The sequence below is a fragment of the Ranitomeya imitator genome, chromosome 3, assembly GCF_032444005.1.
Source record: "Ranitomeya imitator isolate aRanImi1 chromosome 3, aRanImi1.pri, whole genome shotgun sequence".
Classification (NCBI taxonomy): domain Eukaryota; kingdom Metazoa; phylum Chordata; class Amphibia; order Anura; family Dendrobatidae; genus Ranitomeya; species Ranitomeya imitator.
In genome coordinates, this window is record NC_091284.1 from 149,974,606 (window position 1) to 149,998,518 (window position 23,913).

Here is a 23,913-nt window from a genome sequence, read left to right on the forward strand (position 1 = left end):
ATCTGTCTATCTATATCTATGTATCTATCTATCTATCTATCTATCTATCTATCTATATCTATGTATCTATCTATCTATCTATATCTATGTATCTATCTATCTATGTATCTATCTATCTATCTATATCTATGTATCTATCTATCTATCTATATCTATGTATCTATCTATCTATCTATCTATCTATATCTATGTATCTATCTATCTATCTATATCTATGTATCTAGCTATCTATGTATCTATCTATCTATATCTATGTATCTATCTATCTATATCTATGTATCTATCTATCTATCTATCTATCTATATCTATGTATCTATCTATCTATCTATCTATCTATCTATCTATCTATCGCTATATCTATGTATCTATCTATCTATCTATTGCTATATCTATGTATCTATCTATCTATCTATTGCTATATCTATGTATCTATCTATCTCTGTATATATGAATATGGCCATCCAGTGAAATTGACACTATCAACATAACGTTTTGTGTTTACATAGTCCAAGTCAGCGACCAAAAAAAAAAGGATTGTCGTTGACGAAGAGCCATTGACTATTCACAACGAGACACTGATCAACCTTGTGGAAGCCAACCCCTCCATATGGGACCAGAGCGACAGCTCCCACCATGACATCGTGAAGAACCGCAAGTTGTGGGATCAAATTATCTGTCACTTTGATCCCCGATACATGGAGAAGTCGACAACCTCAATGAAAAAAATTGGTAAATATTGGTGACGTAACATCGGAAAATGTTAAAAAAAAAAATTAAAAATTTTCTATCCTATCAACCTATACACTTGTTGTCTGCTATCTATCTCTCAATTATCAACTATCTGTACACTATATATCTATCTATCTATACACTATTTCTAAACTATTTCTTATCTAACAACTATCTATCTACTATTTATATCTCAACTATCGTAACAAACTATGAACTATTTTTCCTATATCTTAAAACTATCTATCTACTATTTTTTTATATATTTTTTTGTTTTAAATTTAAAGCCGATGCTGTTCATACCCGTTGGAGGTCCATCCGCGATCGCTTTGTCCGTGACTACCGCAACAGTCAAAATGCACCAAGCGGATCAAGTGGCAAACGGGTGACCCCGTATGTGCATTACGACCAATTGCTCTTTCTTCAAAAAACATTGTCTCAGCGCTCGTAAGTAGAAATAGGTCTGTGTGCGAGACGAAATTGTTGAAAGGAAAATTATTATTTTTTTTTTTTTGGGTTACAGCACGATATGCAGTACCGCTGCGCCTAGACCGGCAGAGGAACTGGAGCCTTCTCCAGTGGAACCAACCCAACCTGAAGATGTGTCTGGCATCAGCGAGCCTCGATCTGTGGAGAGAAGCACTGTTGCTGCAGGTGTGAGTGCCCGGTTGCAATCACAGCGTGGACGCAAGCGAGCATCACAAAAAGATGAAGCTGATGCAATTATCGTGGATGGACTCCAACGGCTAGAGGACATGTGTCGCAGTGAGCTCAAAGACCTGAGGCGGGAAATTACCGAGCTGCAAGCCCGCGAGTCTGTATACTCTGCTAATGAGTGGAAGCTACTTTTCTTATCCTATGTGCCTGTAGCACAAAATATCCCGGCACATAGAAACCTTATGTTTAGAGAAAGACTGAACGACCTTCTTGAGGAATTTGTGGGCCCCCAGGAACCCGCTCCATCGGGTACAAGAAGAATGGACATGCCGGCCTACAACCCTCAATATAGAGGTCGGGGTGAAACGAGCGTGGAACCTCATAGACAATGTAGCAGTCCATCATACAGTTGGGCAGACAATACTCCCGTGCAGTACCAAAGTCTTTAGTACCGTTCACTGTCCCCACCCAGGTGCAATTACCGCGTTGCAAGTTTTGTTTTTTGTTTTTTTTGTTATGTTTTTTGTTGTAAATTTCTATTTTCCTTTTTTATCATCCCTATGGGATATCATATGTTAAACCTGAGTACCAACAGTTTGTTGGAAAAATTCCATAAACATTTAGTAAACTGTTTAAAATTTAAGATTCTTGTATGACTTAAACTTTTAACACAACATAACTTTTTACACGACATAAGGTAACTTTTTACACGACATCAGGTTAAACAACATAACTTTTTACACGACATAAGGTAACTTTTTACAAGACATCAGGTTAAACAACATAACTTTTTACACGAAATCAGGAAGACTTTAAATTATTTTCACACGTATCTGTTTTGCCATGGAACATGGCCTTCATGTGTGAAGTAATGTGCAAATTGATCACGTATCCTCATTATTTGTGCTGTAGACCGAACTGCATTCGATTCAATGCTACTGAGGTTCGACTCTCAATCATCGGGGTCTACCACCTGGGGTTCATGTCTCGCCACAAAATTATGCAGACAGATGCACGCCTTCACAACACGGTCCACATTTTCTGGTGGCAGTTGCATGCAGGTTAGTAAAATCCGCCATTTTAATGTCAAAATCCCAAAGGCACACTCCACATAACGTCTAGCCCGGCTCAAGCGATAATTAAAAATGCACCTGCTGGAGTCTAGACTACGGCTTGAGTACGGCTTGAGGAGATTTTGTCCTAGTTGGAAGGCCTCATCACCAACTAAAACATAGGGCAAACTTGGGCCTTCGGTCCCCGGAAGAGGTCGTGATGAGGGTATGTTTAAACTTTGGCTGTACAAACATCGGCCCATGTTGGAGTCTCTGAAGACTCTGGAATCGTTAGTCCGGCCATAAGCACCAATATCCACAGCAACAAAACGGTACCTGGCATCCGCAATCGCCATCAATACTATAGAAAAGTATTTCTTATAGTTATAGTAGAGGGAACCACTATGCGCAGGTTTCTGAATCCGAATGTGCTTTCCGTCCACGGCACCAATACAATTGGGGAAATTAGCCACATCCTCGAACTGTTGGGAAATCGCTAGCCACATTTCTGATGTTGGTGTTGGTAGCACAAGTGGTTGCAAGTTGTTCCAAATGGCATCACAAGTTTCCCGAACCAGTTGACAAATTGTTGACTTCCCAATTCTAAACTGATAATGCAGTGACACAAAAGATTCTCCGGTAGCCAGATATCTGTCGACATTAAAAAACAAAAACAAAAAAAAATAGGATTTTAATGATCAACTAAAAGGCTAGTTACAATAGAATATACAATTGCTAAATGAACATTAGGCCACACGATACCGAGATCTAGTCTTTGTCAATAGAATGATAAAAAAATGTATAATTACCTCACAGTCACTACTAAACGTTGCTCCGCACAGATGCTTTCACGAAAAGTGCTGCGATGATGATGTATCTCATCCTTCACATGTGAGAGCAGAACATCAAAGGTCTCAATGGACATCCGTAGATAGCGTTGGAATTTGAAGGGATGATCCCGAAGCTGCACATACAGGGTGTGAAAGGCACCATATGTACTCCGCAAGAAATTCACTTCATGGATCCAATATCTCCTTTGCGAACTACGCTTTCTCTGCCGAAGTCGCAACCGCATCAAGCGAAAACTAACGAGCTCAGACACAAACATCTTGCTAGCAGAAGTTTACTCAATGCTTTCAAAATGGAGAATGAGTCTGTGCCCACACCCGACAATGACAAAAGGGAAAAAAAAAAAAGAACAACTTTATTGACAGTGACAAACGCAGCCAAACGGATACTTCGTAAACGGACATCCAAATGAAAAAACGCGATCACATGCGTTAACGCTAGCGTTACCGTGACGACGAATTTCACATATTTTGGCTCCTTTTCTGTACATGCGTTTAACGAATCCGTTTAACGCCATGTACTTGACGCAATGTGAACCTAGCCTAACAGAAATGTGATATTACTACCCAGCTCACAGCCTTTGTCAAAGTTATACATTCATATTAGTTCACAAGTGTAAATAACAAAACACATGATGAACATCAGAAATGTTGTAACGGTTGGAAGAATGTCCGCATTGCAAAATAGCTGAGGGGTTGTAGTTTTCTATTTTATTTATTTTTATTTTAAGGCTTGTTCAGACAGTACTTTCTGTGGAGTGTCTTACAGTAACAGCAAAGTGAATGAAACTTCTTATATCTCAAGTACCTGAGGCTTATTTTTTTGTTCTGAATTTTAACTATCAAAGTAGTTGTTTTTCTTTTTTTTTTTTAAATCCGCAGCATGTCAATACTTTCAGCATTTTTGCAGAGTTTTTCACGCCTTCAAATGAACGAAAAAAAGCACAAGCAAAAACGCATAGACTTTACAAAGTGTTTTTCTTATATTTATAAACCAGGTCTTTGTGTTATCCAGTATATAATGAAGTGAAAGCAATGAGTAATAAAATAGATATTTTACTGAGAATTTTTTTTTTAAAAACTCAGAAAAAGGTGATAAAAGGAGAGACACAGGTTCTAATACTATATGCATAGAAAATACTTGATCCCTGTATTGTTGCGGTTGGAGGTTGCTTATTGTAGGGGATGCAAGATTGTGATTGCCTATTGCGGAGATTAATGTTTTATCTTGGTTAAAGATCAAAGTAAAATATTTACTTGCAAAATAAACCACTTGTGTAATACTGTTTGTCAGAGCTGTATCCCTTTGCCCCAACAGTCGTTTCACCTAAACTTCAGAGGACATGTCAGGTCAGAGGGACAAAGCTCTGATTCCCAGTATTAAGCAACTTGTTTATTTGAGAAGTGAATATTTTACTTATAACTTTTGCAATACGACTTTTAGTGTATACCTGTTCTTTCTATGGGTAGTATTCTGTTGTGGTTTATGAGGAGTAATGTTTTACCATGTGAAGTTCTATACTGCTATAGTTCCGCCATGATCATATGACGGTTTGCATATGTCTCTTCAGTATTTTACCTCAGTATTTGTATGCCAAAAAATGGAGTGGGTGAAAAATACAGAAGTGGTTACATGTTTCTATTATACTTTTCCTCTGATTGTTCCACTCCTCCTGGTTTTGGCTTACAAATACTGAGGTAAAAAAATCACTAAATACTGAACATGTGCACGTGGCCTTAGAAGGATACTTGCAAGAGATATTTTGAAGATAAAAATTATGAGAATTTTTTGATTTACCCCATCACTAACCCTGCAAAGTGCCCTGGATGAAATTGCACCTCCTACACATAGAACAACTCGGCACAGACGGCGACAACGATGGCACACACTGCGACAAACATGGCACACACTGCAAACACGTTTCCTGCAGCAGTGCTCCAGGTGCTCCAAACGTCTGTGGAGAAAATCTAATCTACCCGAATATTTAATCCATTATAAGTTTATGCTTAAAACATACAACTCTGCCCTTCACCTCTCCAGACAAACCTATTCCAACACCGTCATCGTTGTCCAATAACCCTAAACTTCTCTTTGACACATTTCATTCCCTACTCAACCCAGGAGTGCATACCCCAACCACCGATCTCCACGTTTACGATCTGGTCAATTACTTCAAAGAAAAAATTGACCATATCCAATAGGAAATTATCTCCCAATCCCCTCTTACCATGCACTGTCCTCCCTCCCCCACTGCATCTAGTTCACTCTCTGACTTCAAACCAGTCACAGAAGAAGTAATCAGGCTCCTTGTATCTTCTCAGCTAACATAGAAAAATTCAAAAAAACACAACATGAAGAGCAAACTCGCCAAAACTAATAAATGCTAAAGCAGCACAGGTGCAAGCTACTGATGAGAGCAACCACCCACTCGCCCAAACATTAGAGGGGTTGGCTGCCTAGTAGAAAAAATGCACACAGGTAAGGCTTGCATAAGACACTATTCACACAGATAAATGTGATGCAAAGTGTCTGGACAACCTATTGATCACACCCATAGTATTAGCAGACGGACCGTCCAGCACTATTTATATACATGCAACACATAAGGAACAACATAAAGGGGCCCTGCTGCAGCCTGCAAAAAGATGATAAAAAGTGCAAAAAAGATGAAAAATTAAATAATATATATAATACATTAGATGAGGTTTTTCTACTAGGCAGCCAACCCCTCTAATATTTGGGCGAGTGGGTGGTTGCTCTCATCAGTAGCTTGCACCTGTGCTGCTTTAGCATTTATTTTCAGGGGCCTACTGCACCCTGCGAGTGCATTTGTCATTTGACAAGTTTTGGTGAGTTTGCTCTTCATGTTGTGTTTCCTTTTATCTTCTCACCTGACCACTTGCACCAGTGACCCCATTCAATCACATCTCCAGTCCCTTTCCCCTGCTGTCACCGCTCACCTAACAAAAATATTCAGCCTCTCTCTCTCTTCCTGTATCTTTCCCTCCTCATTTAAGCATGCCATCATACATCCATTACTTAAAAAAACATCCCTCGACCAAAACTGTGCCGCTAACTATTAACCTGTCACTAATCTTCCCTTCATCTCTAAACTTCTCGAACACCTGGTCCACTTCCATCTTATCTGTTATCTCTGAGATAACTCTCTTCTCGACCCTCTTCAATCTGGTTTCCGCTCTTTACACTCTACTAAACTGCCCTCACTAAAGTCTGTGCCGCTAACTATTAACCTGTCACTAATCTTCCCTTCATCTCTAAACTTCTCGAACACCTGGTCCACTTCCATCTTATCTGCTATCTCTGAGATAACTCTCTTCTCGACCCTCTTCAATCTGGCTTCCGCTCTTTACACTCTACTGAAATGCCCTCACTAAAGTCTCTAATGACTTACTAACAGCTAAATCTAATGGTCACTACTAGGGTTGAGCGACTTTTACTTTTATAGGATCAGGTCGGGTTTCACGAAACCCGACTTTTTCAAAAGTCGGGTCGAGTGAAATCGGCCGATCCTATAAAAAAGTCGGGGTCGGGGTCGGCCGAAACACGAAACCCAATGCAGTGCATTGGGTTTCCAATGGTTCCCAGGGTCTGAAGGAGAGGAAACTCTCCTTCAGGCCCTGGGATCCATATTTAAGTGTAAAATAAAGAATTCAAATAAAAAATATTGCTATACTCACCCTCTGATGAGCCCTGGTACTAACCGGCAGCCTTCCTTCCTTAGAATCAGCGCGTGAAGGACCTTAGATGACGTCGCGGCTTGTGATTGGTCGTGCGACCGCCCATGTGACCGCTCACGCGACCAATCACAAGCCGCGACGTCACCAAAGGTCATTCAAGCGCTGATTCTTAGGAAGGAAGGCTGCCGGAAAGAAGCAGGGCGCGTCCGAGGGTGAGTATATTCCTATTAGGTATATACTCAGCCTCGGACGCGCCCTGCTTCTTTCCAGCAGCCTTCCTTCCTAAGAATCAGCGCTTGAATGACCTTCGGTGACGTCGCGGCTTGTGATTGGTCGCGTGAGCGGTCACATGGGCGGTCGCACGACCAATCACAAGCCGCGACGTCATCTAAGGTCCTTCACGCGCTGATTCTAAGGAAGGAAGGCTGCAGTTTAGTACCAGGGCGCGTCAGAGGGTGAGTATAGCAATATTTTTTATTTTAATTCTTTATTTTACACTTAAATATGGATTCCGATACTGATTTCCGATATTGCAAACATATCGGAACTCGGGATCGGAATTCCGATACCAGATTCAGAAGATCGCCGACCTCATGGCTGACCCCACACAGGGGTCAGGTCGGGTTTCATGAAACCCGACTTTGCCAAAAGTCGGCGACTTCTGAAAATGGCCGACCCGTTTCGCTCAACCCTAGTCACTACTCCATGCTAATTCTCTTGGATCTCTCCGCAGCATTCGACACTGTGGATGATCAGCTCCTCCTCACTATGCTACACTCCATTGGCCTTAAGGACACCATTGTCTCCTGGTTCTCCTCCTATCTCTCTGACAGCTCTTTCACTGTATCCTTTGCTGGTTCCTCCTCTCATCTTCCCCTTACTGTCAGGGTTCTTTAAGTATCAGTCCTAGGCCCCCTCCTCTTCTCTTTGTATACCGCCCCTATTGGACAAACAATCAGTAGATTTGGGTTCCAGTACCATCTCTATGCAGATGATACCGAATTATACACTTCTCCTGACATCTTGCCTGCCTTTTTAGGAAACACTAGGGATTTTCTTACTGCTGTCTCTAACATCATGTTCTCCCTCTATCTGAAACTGAACCTGTCAAAAATGGAACTCCTCATGTTTTCTCCCTCTACTAACCTACCTTTGACTGACATTGCCATCTCCGTTTGCGGGTCCATCATTACTCCAAAGCAACATGCCCACTACCTTAGGGTCATACTTGATTCTGAGCTTTCATTCACTCCCCACATCTGATCACTGGCTCGCTCTTGTTATCTGCACCTCAAAACCTTTTCTGACTTTCGACACTGCAAAAACTCTTACTGTTTCTCTTATTCATTCTAGTCTGAAATATTGTAATTCTCTACTAATCGGCCTCCCTTTTTCCAAACTCTCCCCTCTCCAATCTGTCCTGAATGCTGCAGCCAGGATCATATTCCTCACCAATCGTTATACTGATGCCTCTACCTTTTGCCAGTCATTACACTGGTTACCCATCCACTCAAGAATCCAGTACAAACTTATTACCCTCATCCACAAAGCACTCCATGGCTCAGCACCACACAACATCTCCTCCTTGGTCTCAGCCTACCATCCTACCCTTGCTCTCCATTCTGCTTATGACCTGAGGTTAACATCCTCAATAATCAGAACCTTCCACTCCCATCTCCAATACTTTTCACGTGCTTCCCCAATTCTTTGGCATGCACTACTCAGGTTAATACGATTAATCCCCAATCCCCACAGTTTTAAGTGTGCCCTGAAAACTCATTTGTTCAGACTGGCCTACCGCCTCAACGTATTAACCTAACTATCCCTGTGTGGCCCATGCAAATAACTTAAACCATAATCAGGTTCCTTTCATCATGTTCTCATATGCTTTATGCATTTAATAGCCCTCTGTGTCTCTACTGTTACATATGTAGGCTGTTAACTGGCTCATGCAACTTTACATGAACACCCGTTTCTTACATTATGGCTGGCCCGAACAACGAAAGCAATTGTTACCATCCACCTTTTGTGTCTCCCCTTTTCCTCATAGTTTGTAAGCTTGCGAGCAGGGCTCTCATTCCTCTTGGTATCTGTTTTGATCTGTGTTTATCGTTATACTGTAATGTCTATTGTCTGTACAAATCTCCTCTATAATGTAAAGTGTTGCGGAATATGTTGGCGCTATATAAATAAAATTATTATCACTATAACCCTAAGGGCGCAGACAGATGGCCGTACTTATCGTGCGATTATGGCATCACAATGCATGGACTGGCCCAGCACCTCTCCTGATCTGAGTGTGACAGCGTGATGTATTTCTGTGCAACTGTCACGCTCAGGTCTGGAGAGCTGACGTTCAGTCTGAGGATTCCAATGTGATCCTGGCAAGAGAAATACAGCCGTCTGTCTGCGCCCAAAAACAAAACATTAGTATTAACAATAGGCAACTGCAACTTACACTACAATGTGATGTGAGTGCCCCAGATAATGCCACACAGTGAGCAGCATCCAAGACTCACTCTTGGACCTGGTGAAAGTGAGTACAGCCCAGTTGGTTACTCCAGCCGGGACAATAATTTGCTGAAAAGGAACAACCGCTCTAAGCAATAACTTCTATTTCCTAGAACATCAGTCGTAACTGTAACTGAAAATCTGAGATTTGCACAGTTGTGGTCATATGCTGACTAGAGTCTCAACCACTTTGCTCATTAGCACAATGAATTGTGGTCCCATGCCGACTAGAGTCTCAACTAGTGATAAGTGAACGTGCACTGCTCTGCTAAGATGTTATCTGAACACACTCAGGTGTATCTGAGTATCTTCGGCATGCTCGAATAATCGAGTCCCTGCATTTATTGTGGCTGTTAGACAGCATCAAAACATGCAGGGATTTCCTAACAAAGACACAATCCCCACAAGTGTTGCGGCTGTCTAACACATGGATAACACATTATCATAGCACGTTCGCCCATCACTAGTCTCAACCCGTCTCAATAGCCCATTAAGGAATGGCTAAAAGCCCAGTCAGCACGTGACCGCAACAATTGAAATTGCATAAATGCAGTCATGTAAGGACACCTGGAACTAAAGCCGAATGATAAGGGTGAGTACTAGGGTTGAGCGACCTTTACTTTTTTAGGGTCGAGTCAGGTTTCGCGAAACCCGACTATCTCTAAAGTCGAGTCGAGTGAAATCGGCCGATTATGGCGAAAAGTCGGGGATCGACCGAAACACGAAACCCAATGCAAAGTCAATGGGATATTTATTTATTTATTTTTTTTTTTTCCTCTCTCTCTCTCTCTCTCTCTCTTTCTCTTCTCTCTCTCTCTCTCTCTCTCTCTCTCACGAAACGACTTTTGAAAATGAACGATCCGTTTCGCTCAACCCTAGTGAGTACATTACACAACACTTGTATTTGGCAAGGTGCAGAGTTTTGTTGAAAATGTTCTCGGGGGCTGATAAAGGCGTTTACTCTTGAACTTTTTTTGCTCCATTTTTATGCCCCTGTTAAAAATAAGATCATTGCATTGGGGATTGTTTGCAGACTGAATCAGAAGAACTGCTGAGCCCAGTGATTAGCTGCAGCGGTCACTGTTGCAGCCTGTAAACAATCACCGAAGCGGCGATGGAGATGCAGCCCTGGTCCTCAGGATGATCAGTAACAGCTGATTTAATTGTTTTTAACCTGGACACTGTGATGGAGTAAAGAAAGTTACTATACTATTGCTTCCTGCTTGTGGCTAGGCTGACAAATAGCATTTGTGTGTAACACAGCAAGAGCCGTCTAAAACTATTGACATGCAGCAGAGATCTGAATGTAATTTTCTGGCTTTCCTTTGTAGACCGTGTTCACAGCATGTGAACTGGGAGTATTTGATTGTCTACATGAAGCACAGGAACCAGTGTCTGCAGGAACCATTGCTTCTCGCTTGAGCACCACTGTGGATGGGATGGAGCGCTTGCTTGACGCCTGTGTTGGACTGAAGCTTTTAGGCTGCGTGTCCACGTTCAGGATGGCCGGCGGTATCGCCGGAGCGGCTTAGCCGCTCTGCGGTAAGCCCCGCCCCCTTTCTAGGACGCGATGATGCCGGATGTGTTCACAGCACACATCCGGCATCATCGCTCCCCACCATAGGGCCCTGTGCTATATCTTGCGGCGACGCAGCGTCGCCGCAAGATATACGGACATGCTGCGATCTGAAAAGACGCGCAGCATGTCCGGAGTCGCAGGGCCGCCGCGTGCGTGTTACCACGCATAGTGGAGACGGGATTTCATTAAATCCCCTCCACTATGCTGTAACATCTGGACGCTGCGTGTCTGACGCTGCGGCTCTATGCAGCGTCAGACACGCAGCGTTTCCTGCACGTGGACACATACCCTTAAAGGTTGACTTGAAAAATAATGAAGGTAACTTAACTTGGGGAATTTAAAAGTTTCTCATTAGAGTGTATAATTCCGGGTACAAGTCAAGTCTGACATCATCACATGTAAAGTTGTCCTCATGGTTGAACATGCCGTCTTAACACAATCCCCCAAACAGTCCCCCATACCCCCATTTGGCATTGACAGTAACCTGTCCCAAAATGGTAATAGGATATGGAGCATGTGCAGTAGGAAGCTTCACCTCCCACTTTTTTCTACGGTAGGAACCTGGAGATTACCCCCTTCACTCCGAAGGACATTTTCATTTGGGTTTCTGTTTTTTGCTCCCCTTCTTCCCAGAGCCATAGCTTTTTTTATTTTTCTGTCACTATGGCCATGTAAGAGTTTGTTTTTTGCGAGACGAGTTGTACTTTTGGACAACACCACTGTTTTTACCATATACTGTACTGGAAAACAGGAAAAAAATTCCAAATACAGTGAAATTGCAAAAGAAGTGCAATTCCCCAATTGTGTTTTTTTTTTTTTTTTTTTTTTTTTTAACAGGTTCACCAAATGCCAGGTAATTACGAGTTTGTAGATACTAAACATGTTTCTGTTCTTTTTCAAGGGCAGCACGGTGGTGCAGTGGATAGCACAGCAGCCTTGCAGCGCTGGAGTCATGGGTTCTAATCCCACCCAGGACAACATCTGCAAAGAGTTTGTATGTTCTCTCCGTGTTTGCGTGGGTTTCCTCCGGTTTCCTCCCACATTCCAAAGACATACTGATAGGGAATTTAGATTGTGAGCCCCATTGGGGACAGCGATGATAATGTGTACAAACTGTAAAGCGCTGCGGAATATGTTAGCGCTATATAAAAAAAAATAAATAAAAAATACAGAGAGTGGTGAAAAAAATCCAAAGCGTAACAAAAAAAAAAAATTGTGTCATTTTCCGCGACCCATAGTGTCTTCATTTTTCACGACCTGGGGCTTGGTGAGGGGCATATTTTTTGTGCGCCGAGATGACGTTTTTATTGATACCGTTTTGGTGTACATACAATGTTATGATCCCCCATTTATAAAATCTTAATGCTGGCACTTTGTCTTTTTGTTCTCGTTACGTCTTTTACCGATCAGATTTATACTTTTTATATATTGATCGGGCAATTCTGAACGCGGTGATACAAGATGTGTATTTTTTTTACATTTTTTGTAATTGTCTTATTTTGAATGGGGGCGATATAATCTTATTTTTTTGGTTTTTTTTATAAATATTTTTTTCTTACTTTACACTTGCTTCAATAGTCTCCATGGGAGACTAGAAGCTGCGATCACCCAATTACCTCTGCTACACACAGCAGGGCTTCACATGTGCTTTGTGTAGCTAAGAGGGCATCCTCTATATCTGGAGGAAAGAAGGTTTAAGCATAATCACAGACACGGATTCTTTACTGTAAGAGCAGTGAGACTATGGAACTCTCTGCCGTATGATGTACTGAGTGATTCCTTACTACAATTTAAGAAGAGACTGGATGTCTTTCTTGAAAAGTATAATGTTACAGGTTATATACACTAGTTTCCTTGATAGGGCGTTGATCCAGGAAACTACACTGTGTGCAGAATTATTAGGCAAGTTGTATTTTAGAGGATTATTTTTATTATTGATCAAAAACAATGTTTTCAATCAACCCAATAGACTCATAAATATCAAAGCTTAATATTTTTGGAAGTTGAAGTGTTTTTTTTTAGATTTGGCTATCTTAGGAGGATATCTGTTTGTTCAGGTAGCTATTACTGTACAGAATTATTAGGCAACTTAATAAAAACCAAATATATTCCCATCTCGCTTGTTTATTTTCACCAGGTAAACCAATATAACTGCACAAAATTTAGAAATAAACATTTCTGCAAAAACAAAACCCCCCAAAATTAGTGACCAATATAGCCACCTTTCTTTATGATGACACTCAACAGCCTTTCATCCATAGATTCTGTCAGTTGCGTGATCTGTTTATGATCAACATTGCGTGCAGCAGCCACCACAGCCTCCCAGACACCGTTCCAAGAGGTGGACTGTTTTCCCTCCCCGTTGATCTCACATTTTGAGGGACCACAGGTTCTCTATGAGGTTCAGATCAGGTGAACAAGGGGGCCATGTCATTATTTTTTTTCTTCTTTGAGACCTTTACTGGCCAGTAGGGTTGAGCAACTTTTAGTTTTTTAGGGTCGAGTCGGGTTTCGCGAAACCCGACTATCTCAAAAGTCGAGTCGAGTGAAATCGGCCGATTATCACGAAAGTCGGGGATCGACCGAAACACGAAACCCAATGCAAGTCAATGGGGAAGCATAGTCGGCAGTGAGTGGAGGCCAGGAAAACATGTACAGTGTCCATTTTAATGGCAAAAACATCCATTCTTGTTACTGAAGCTTGTCAATCTTAATTTACCTTATAATAATAGTAAGGCATTGGAAATTGGGCGTCATTTGGCTAAAGTTGTGGGGGGTAGGGCTGGTTCAAGTATTTAGTGGGCCCAGGAAATCTGGACCACGTCACGGCAGTGGAGCAGGGAGAGGTAAGTATTTAAACTTTGCAAGTGCTGTTATCCTGAGCAAGCAGGGGGGGCCCACTCGTTGGCATTGGCACAGGCCCCCTCAAAGTACGGCGGTGTGTTTGCACGGCGGGGGCGCCTCCCACCGGCAGCAACACTTTTGCATACTATGAGGGGTCCCCCCCAACTGATGAAGGAACCTGCACTTTCATCTGCACCTTCCTCTTTGTCCCCGTGTAAGGTGGTATGGTATGCGGGAAGGGGAACCTGACTTTCAGCAGGGTCACATTCTTGCTGTGTAGCGTGCACGGGGAATGTAGCATTCTGGGTCAATGTACCAGCAGACTCATCTATCACTGGCTGGGCAATGGGCAGGATGAGGAGGAAACACAGATATAGGCCCAAAGAATAAAGTTGGCTAAATGCAGTTCAAAATTGGTAACAGGACTAACCAGGGGGCATTGTTTTGTTCAGTGGAGTACAACTGTAATGAGAGGCTGACACAGTGAGTAGGCCCAAATCAGTAAGTAGGCTAAATGCAGTTCAAAATTGGTAACAGAAGTAAACAGGCGGCACTGGTTTGTTCAGTGTAGGAGAACATCAAGGAGCGGCAGACACCGTTAGTAGGGCCAACAAAACAAGTAGGCCAAATGCAGTGTTATATTAAAAACAATTTAACGAGAGCCTGAAGATAGAAGCTAGGGAAAGGCAACCTGGAGGACACCTTGGAGCGGAAGACACTGTCTCTACAACCCAGACCCAACTTGTAGGCCTAATGCAGTGTTGTTTCAACAACTACTTAACGAGAGCTTGAAGATAGAAGCTAGGGAGAGGCAACAGAGAGAACACCTTGGAGCGGAAGACTCAGCTTGTAGACCACAACGAAACTTGTGGCCCCAATGCAGTTTTATAATTCTGACAGGCTGAAAATCAGCTTTTTTTTTTTTTTTTTTTAGAGGAGGACAGCTGTATTAAGTGGTGCAGACAGACACTGCTAGTAGGCCTTACACCACAAAGTAGGCTCACTGCAGGTTGAAAAAAGTTACATGGGTACACGGTCGGCATTGGTGTGCTCAGTGGAGGACAAATGGAAGGAGGGACCGCAGACAGACTTACAGGTCCTTCTCAAAAAATTAGCATATAGTGTTAAATTTCATTATTTACCATAATGTAATGATTACAATTAAACTTTCATATATTATAGATTCATTATCCACCAACTGAAATTTGTCAGGTCTTTTATTGTTTAAATACTGATGATTTTGGCATACAACTCCTGATAACCCAAAAAACCTGTCTCAATAAATTAGCATATCAAGAAAAGGTTCTCTAAACGACCTATTACCCTAATCTTCTGAATCAACTAATTAACTCTAAACACATGCAAAAGATACCTGAGGCTTTTATAAACTCCCTGCCTGGTTCATTACTCAAAACCCCCATCATGGGTAAGACTAGCGACCTGACAGATGTCAAGAAGGCCATCATTGACACCCTCAAGCAAGAGGGTAAGACCCAGAAAGAAATTTCTCAACAAATAGGCTGTTCCCAGAGTGCTGTATCAAGGCACCTCAATGGTAAGTCTGTTGGAAGGAAACAATGTGGCAGAAAACGCTGTACAACGAGAAGAGGAGACCGGACCCTGAGGAAGATTGTGGAGAAGGACCGATTCCAGACCTGGTGTGGAAACATCCAGAGCCACCGTGCACAGGCGTGTGCAGGAAATGGGCTACAGGTGCCGCATTCCCCAGGTAAAGCCACTTTTGAACCATAAACAGCGGCAGAGGCGCCTGACCTGGGCTACAGAGAAGCAGCACTGGACTGTTGCTAAGTGGTCCCAAGTACTTTTTTCTGATGAAAGCAAATTTTGCATGTCATTCGGAAATCAAGGTGCCAGAGTCTGGAGGAAGACTGGGGAGAAGGAAATGCCAAAATGCCTGAAGTCCAGTGTCAAGTACCCACAGTCAGTGATGGTGTGGGGTGCCATGTCAGCTGCTGGTGTTGGTCCACTGTGTTTCATCAAGGGCAGGGTCAATGCAGCTAGCTATCAGGAGATTTTGGAGCACTTCATGCTTCCATCGGCTGAAATGCTTTATGGAGATGAAGATTTCATTTTTCAGCACGACCTGGCACCTGCTCACAGTGCCAAAACCACTGGTAAATGGTTTACTGACCATGGTATTACTGTGCTCAATTGGCCTGCCAACTCTCCTGACCTGAACCCCATAGAGAATCTGTGGGATATTGTGAAGAGAAAGTTGAGAGATGCAAGACCCAACACTCTGGATGAGCTTAAGGCCGCTATTGAAGCATCCTGGGCCTCCATAACATCTCAGCAGTGTCACAGGCTGATTGCCTCCATGCCATGCCGCATTGAAGCAGTCATTTCTGCCAAAGGATTCCCGACCAAGTATTGAGTGCATAACTGAACATTATTATTTGATGGTTTTTTTGTTTGTTATTAAAAAACACTTTTATTTGATTGGATGGGTGAAATATGCTAATTTATTGAGACAGGTTTTTTGGGTTATCAGGAGTTGTATGCCAAAATCATCAGTATTTAAACAATAAAAGACCTGACAAATTTCAGTTGGTGGATAATGAATCTATAATATATGAAAGTTTAATTGTAATCATTACATTATGGTAAATAATGAAATTTAACACTATATGCTAATTTTTTGAGAAGGACCTGTAGTAGGCCTAAAATTTAAAAAATAGGCTCAAAGCAGTTTGAATTATCTTGCAGGGGTACACAGGCAGCATTGGTGTGGTCAGCGGAGGACAATTGGAAAAAGGAACCACAGACAGACTTAGTAGGCCTAAAATTTAAAAAAATAGGCTAAAAGCAGTTTGAATTATCTTGCAGGGGTACACTGGCAGCATTGGTGTGGTCAGCGGAGGACGATTGGAAGGAGTGTCTGACACAGTTAGTACTCCAAAAAAAGAAATAGATGTTAATGTCTCGCAAAACAACAAAACCAAAAAAAAAGGGTGGCATACCCTGACTATTTTAACTAGCATCATACATGTCAACAAATTGGTATTGTCAGTGCCAGGCATTGAAGGATGTCAGCGCATAGACTAAACATTGGTGGAGCTGTGAGAGAAAATTTAGCAAGTGGTAGAGCACTGTTTGAGCTGGGGGGGAACTCTCTTGTGGCCTGTGGTACAGGCCCAGGGCCCCTGATGTTACAACGGTGTGTCTGACGTTGGGTGCGCACCACCACCAGAGACACTTTATTGTACTATGAGGGACCCAGTGGCAGTGTCGTCGACCAAAAGCGGGCACACCCACCTCTTCAGACAAACGGCACTCTCACGGGTGCTTGCGCCAAGTAGTGAGACCACGGCTCCGTGGGGGGAGTTTGCCCATTTAGGGAGGTGTAAACATGTCGTATGCTGGGCAAACAGCTGCTGCAAATTAAGAGATTGGAACAGTCAGTAAGACCAGTCCACAAGCAAGACCTTTTTATAGGAAAGCTAGGTGTCAGCCGGGAATGGTAGGTCAAAATAATTCGAAATCCATGAGTGGTTCATTTTAATGAAGGTTAGATCATCAACATTTTAGGTAGCCAGACGAGTCCTTTTTTCGGTCAATATTGAACCAGCAGCACTGAATACTCTTTCTGATAGCACACTAGCTGCTGGGCAAGCAAGCTCCTGCAATGCATATTCTGCCAATTCTGGCCAGGTGTCTATTTTGGATGCCCAGTAATCAAATGGGAATGACGGTTGAGGGAGAACATCGATAAGGGATGAAAAATAGTTAGTAACCATACTGGACAAATGTTGTCTCCTGTCACTTTGAATTGATGCTGCAGTACCTGTCCTGTCTGCGGTCATTGTGAAATCACTCCACAACCTGGTCAGAAAACCCTTCTTTCCAACGCCACTTCTGATTTGTGCACCTCTAACACGTCTGCCCTGTTGCCCCCTGCAGCTCGTGTGAGAACCATCACCAGCGCTGTGTGCTGGGAATGCCTGAATCAAACGGTGTACAAGAGTTGCTTGTTTGGTTGCTAATATTTGTTCGAGGTTCTCATGTGGCATTATATTTTGCAATTTGCCTTTAAAGCGAGGATCAAGGAGGCAGGCCAACCAGTAATCGTCATCGGTCATCATTTTAATAATGCGTGGGTCCCTTTTGAGGATACGTAAGGCATAATCCGCCATGTGGGCCAAAGTTCCAGTTGTCAAATCTGCGGTTGTGCTGGGTTGAGGGGCAGTTTCAGGCAAATCTACGTCACTTGTCTCCCTCCAAAAACCTGAACCCGGCCTTGCACGCCACCAGTTTCTAATGGCCCCGGAGAAGCTTCCTCATTCAAAAAATACTCATCCCAATCATCCTCCTTGTCCTCCTCCTCTTCGCCCGCTACCTCGTCCTGTAGACTGCCCTGACTAGACAATGGCTGACTGTCATCAAGGCTTCCCTCTTCCTCGGCTGCAGACGCCTGCTCCTTTATGTGCATCAAACTTTGCATCAGCAGACGCATTAGGGGGATGCTCATGCTTATTATGGCGTTGTCTGCACTAGCCAGCCGTGTGCATTCCTCAAAACACTGAAGGACTTGACACAGGTCTTGTACCTTCGACCACTGCACACCTGACAACTCCATGTCTGCCATCCAACTGCCTGCCCGTGTATGTGTATCCTCCCACAAATACATAACAGCATGCCTCTGTTCGCACAGTCTCTGAAGCATGTGCAGTGTGGAGTTCCACCTCGTTGCAATGTCGATGATTAGGCGATGCTGGGGAAGGTTCAAAGACCGCTGATGGTTCTGCATACGGCTGGAGTGTACGGGAGAACGGCGGATATGCGAGCAAAGTCTGCGCACTTTGAGGAGCAGGTTGGGTAACCCCGGATAACTTTTCAGGAAGCACTGCACCACCAGGTTTAGGGTGTGAGCCAGGCAAGGAATGTGTTTCAGTTGTGAAAGGGCTATGGCAGCCATAAAATTCCTTCCGTTATCACTCACTACCTTGCCTACCTCAAGATGTACACTGCCCAGCCATGACTGAGTTTCTTGCTGCAAGAACTCGGACAGAACTTCCGCGGTGTGTCTGTTGTCGCCCAAACATTTCATTGCCAATACAGCCTGCTGACGCTTGCCACTAGCTGTCCCATAATGGGACACCTCGTGTGCAACAGTGGCAGCTGCAGATGGAGTGGTCATGCAACTGCGGTCTGTGGATGAGCTCTCGCTTCTGCAGGAGGACGAGGAGGAGGGGGGCGAACGCCTACAGCCAACTGTTTCCTAGACCGTGGGCTAGGCAGAACTGTCCCAATATTGCTGTCCCCTGTGGACCCTGCATCCACCACATTAACCCAGTGTGCCGTGATGGACACGTAACGTCCCTGGCCATGCCTACTGGTCCATGCATCTGTTGTCAGGTGCACCTTTGTACTCACAGATTGCCTGAGTGAATGGACGATGCGGTCTTTTACATGCTGGTGAAGGGCTGGGATGGCTTTTCTCGAAAAGAAGTGTCGACTGGGTAGCTCGTAGCGTGGTACAGCGTAGTCCATCAGGGCTTTGAAAGCTTCGCTTTCAACTAACCGGTAGGGAATCATCTCTAACGAGATTAGTCTAGCAATGTGGGCATTCAAACCCTGTGTACGCGGATGCGAGGATGAGTACTTCCTTTTCCTAATGAGAGTCTCATGTAGGGTGAGCTGGACTGGAGAGCTGCAGATCGTGGAACTAGCGGGGGTGCCGGTGGACATGGCAGACTGAGAGAGGGTTGGAGATGGTATTCTTGCTGGTGCCCTACATGCAGTGTTTCCTACCACGAACCTGGTGATTCCCTGACTGCTTTGGCCTGGCGACGAAACCTGCACATTTACTGCAGGTGGTGCCGGAAATGGTGGGCTTACAGTGAGGGAAGGGATGTAGCGTTGCTGACTAGCTTCATTGGCTGAGGGTGCTACAACCTTAAGGGATGTTTGGTAGTTAGTCCAGGCTTGCAAATGCATGGTGGTTAAATGTCTACGCATGCAACTTGTATTTAGACTTTTAAGATTCTGCCCTCTGCTTAAGGTAGTTGAACATTTTTGACAGATGACTTTGCGCTGATCATTTGGATGTTGCTTAAAAAAATGCCAGACTGCACTCTTTCGACTATTGGATACCTTTTCAGGCATTGCAGACTGAGCTTCTTTAATCGGATGGCCACGCTGTCCTACAACTGGTTTTGGTTTTGCCACGCGTTTTTGGCCAGATACGGGCCTGGCAGATGGATGCGATGTTGATGCCTGCTGCGGCTCCTCCTCCTCCGCTTCAGAGCTACTGCCACCTGCACCCTGTTCCCCCAATGGCTGCCAATCGGGGTCAACAACTGGGTCATCTATGACCTCTTCTATCTCGTGTGCAACTTCGTCTGTGTCACCGTGTAAGCCTGTGGTATAGCGTTCGTGACGGGGCACCATAGTCTCATCAGGGTCTGATTCTGGATCAGTACACTGCGAGGGCAATGTTCTGGTCTGAGTCAAAGGAACAGCATAGTAATCTGGCTGTGGCTGTGCATCTGTGCACTCCATGTCTGATTCAACTTGTAATGGGCATGGCCTGTTAACTATTTCACTTTCTAACCCAGGAACGGTATGTGTAAAGAGCTCCATGGAGTAACCCATTGTGTCGCCTGACGCATCCTTCTCTGTTGTTCTTGCTGAAGAAGACAAGGAAGAGACTTGTCCCTGACCGTGAACATCCACTAACGACGCGCTGCTTTTACATTTAGCAGTTTCAGAAGAGGAGGCGAAAGAGCTAGAGGCTGAGTCAGCAAGGAAAGCCAAAACTTGTTCTTGCTGCTTTGGCTTTAAAAGCAGTTTTCCTACTCCCAGAAAAGGGAGTGTTTGAGGCCTTGTGTCGCCAGACGACGAACCTGGCTCCACAACTCGAGACTTATGTGCTATATTGCTTTTCCCACGACCACCTGATGCTCCACCACCACTACCATCATTACCAGCTGGCAATGACCGCCCACGGCCACGACCTTTTCCACCAGACTTCCTCATTGTTTGAAAAACGTAACCAAACTAACGGTATTTGTTACTGTAAAACCAGTTACAAGGTGAACTAAAACTTCTGTTGGATTTATATATCCCTTTATAGGTGGGTGAGACTGCAGGGAAAATCAGGCCCAATGTATAACAGTACACAGCTTCAGTGGCAGACAGATATGCCACTAACAGGACTGACGCAGATGCAGACACTACTAGGGTTGAGCGAAACGGGTCGTTCATTTTCAAAAGTCGCCGACTTTTGGCAAAGTCGGGTTTCATGAAACCCGATCCGACCCCTGTGCGGGGTCGGCCATGCGGTACGCGACTTTCGCGCCAAAGTCGCGTTTCAATGACGCGAAAAGCGCCATTTCTCAGCCAATGAAGGTAAACGCAGAGTGTGGGCAGCGTGATGACATAGGTCCTGGTCCCCACCATCTTAGAGAAGGGCATTGCAGTGATTGGCTTGCTGTCCGCGGCGTCACAGGGGCTATAAAGGGGCGCTCCCGCCGACCGCCATGTTACTGCTGCTGATCTGAGCTTAGGGAGAGGTTGCTGCCGCTTCGTCAGAAGCAGGGATAGCGTTAGGCAGGGTCCATTAACCACCAAACCGCTTGTGCTGTAGCGATTTCCACAGCCCAACACCACCTTCGGTGTGCAGGGGCAGTGGAAGCTACATTTTTTTTTTTTTCCTCAGCGCTGTAGCTCATTGGGCTGCCCTAGAAGGCTCCCTGATAGCTGCATTGCTGTGAGTACGCCGCTGTGCAAACCAACTGCTTTTTTCAAAGCACAAATCCTCTTGTTCCTTCCTTTCTGCACAGCTATCTTGTTTGTTTGTCCACACTTTTTATTTAATTTGTGCATCAGTCCACTCCTTATTGCTGCCTGCCATACCTGGCTGAGATTACTGCAGGGAAATAGTAATTGAAGGACAGTTCCTCTTTTTTTTTTTTTTTTTGTGGGAGATTAAGATTGTCATTTCTGCTAGAGTGCCATCCCTGTCTGTGTCATCTCTCACTCAGTGGGCCATAGAAAGCCTATTTATTTTTTTGCTTGATTTGGGTTCTAAAATCTACCTGAAAAAATCACTACATCAATCAGTGGGAGAAAAATATTGGCCTCAGGGCTTGTGTGCCACTCCTTACTCCTGTGTGTGCCATCTCTCACTCAGTGGGCCATATAAAGCCTATTTATTTTTTTGCTTGATTTGGGTTCCAAAATCTACCTGAAAAAATCACAACATCAATCAGTGGGAGAAAAATATTGGCCTCAGGGCTTGTGTGCCACTCCTGACTCCTGTGTGTGCCATCTCTCACTCAGTGGGCCATAGAAAGCCTATTAATTTTTTTGCTTGATTTGGGTTCTAAATTCTACCTGAAAAAATCAATAAATCAATCAGTGGGAGATTAATATTGGCCTTTGGGCTTGTGTGCCAGTCCTAAGCGTGCCATCTCTCTCTCTCAGATAGTGGGCCATAGAAAGCCTATTTATTATTTTTTTTATTGGGTTTATAAATTTTCCCTGGAAAAAAAAAAAAGTGGGAGATTAATATTGGCCTCTGGGCTTGTGTGCCAGTCCTGAGCGTGCCATCTCTCTCACAAATAGTGGGCCATAGAAAGCCTATTTATTTTTTTGGTTGATTTGGGTTCTAAATTCTACCTGAAAAAATCAATAAATCAATCAGTGGGAGATAAATATTGGCCTCTGGGCTTGTGTGCCACTCCTGACTCCTGTGTGCGTCCTCTCTCAGTCAGTGGGCCCTACAAAGCCTATTTTTTTTTATTTGTTTTCTAAATTCTCCCTGAAACAATCATTTTATTTTATTTGGTTTCTAAATTATTCCTGAAAAAATCATTTTTTTGTATTTTTTTTTTCTAAAGTCTCCCTGAAAAAAAAAAAAAAAATCAAATCAGTGGGAGATTAATATTGCCCTTTCTGCTTGTGTGCCAGTCTTGACTCCTGTGTGTGCCATCTCTCTCTCTCCAATTGTGGGCCATAGAAAGCCTATTAATTTTTTTGCTTGATTTGGGTTCTTAAATCTACCTGAAAAAATCACTAAATCAATCAGTGGGAGATAAATATTGGCCTCTGGGCTTGTGTGCCACTCCTGACTCCTGTGTGCGTCCTCTCTCACTCAGTGGGCCCTACAAAGCCTATTTTTTTTTTTATTTGTTTTCTAACTTCTCCCTGAAACAATCATTTTATTTTATTTTGTTTCTAAATTCTTCCTGAAAAATTCATTTTTTTGTATTTTTTTTTTCTAAAGTCTCCCTGAAAAAAAAAAAAAAATCAAATCAGTGGGAGATTAATATTGCCCTTTCTGCTTGTGTGCCAGTCTTGACTCCTGGGTGTGCCATCTCTCTCTCTCTCTCCAATTGTGGGCCATAGAAAGCCTATTTATTTTTTTGCTTGATTTGGGTTCCAAAATCTACCTGAAAAAATCACTAAATCAATCAGTGGGAGATAAATATTGGCCTCTGGGCTTGTGTGCCACTCCTGACTCCTGTGTGCGTCCTCTCTCACTCAGTGGGCCATAGAAAGCCTATTTTTTTTTTATTTGTTTTCTAAATTCTCCCTGAAACAATCATTTCATTTTATTTTGTTTCTAAATTCTTCCTTAAAAAATCATTTTTTTTAATTATTTTTTTTTTCTAAAGTCTCCCTTTTAAAAAAAAAAAAACAAATCAGTGGGAGATTAATATTTACATTTGCGCTTCAGTGACAGTCCTGCGTGTGTGGCATCTCTCTCATTTGTTGCCACCAACAACAGAGTGTGTAACATTGTGCCTGATTTTCGTTGTGGTCTCACCCACCTGTAAAGGGGTAGCTAAATCATACTGAAGTTATAGCTCATTGTGTAAGTTGTGTGACAGCAACAAATACCGTTAGTTTGGTAACGTTTTTAAAACAATGAGGAAGTCTGGTGGAAGAGGTCGTGGCCGGGGGCGTTCATTGTCAGCTGGTAATGAGGGTAGTGGTAGTGGTGGAGCATCAGGTGGTCGTGGGAAA

General features: G+C 43.4%; 1 protein-coding gene across 1 annotated transcript in view; it reads left to right on the forward strand.

Moving 5' to 3' along the window:
• LOC138671571 (acetylserotonin O-methyltransferase-like) overlaps positions 1–23,913 on the forward strand; it is a 58,110-nt gene that overhangs the window by 18,323 nt on the left and 15,874 nt on the right. The window contains exon 2 of the mRNA XM_069759749.1: positions 10,829–11,009. Coding sequence (XP_069615850.1) covers positions 10,829–11,009 — 181 coding nt within the window. The remainder of the gene's footprint in view (positions 1–10,828; positions 11,010–23,913) is intronic.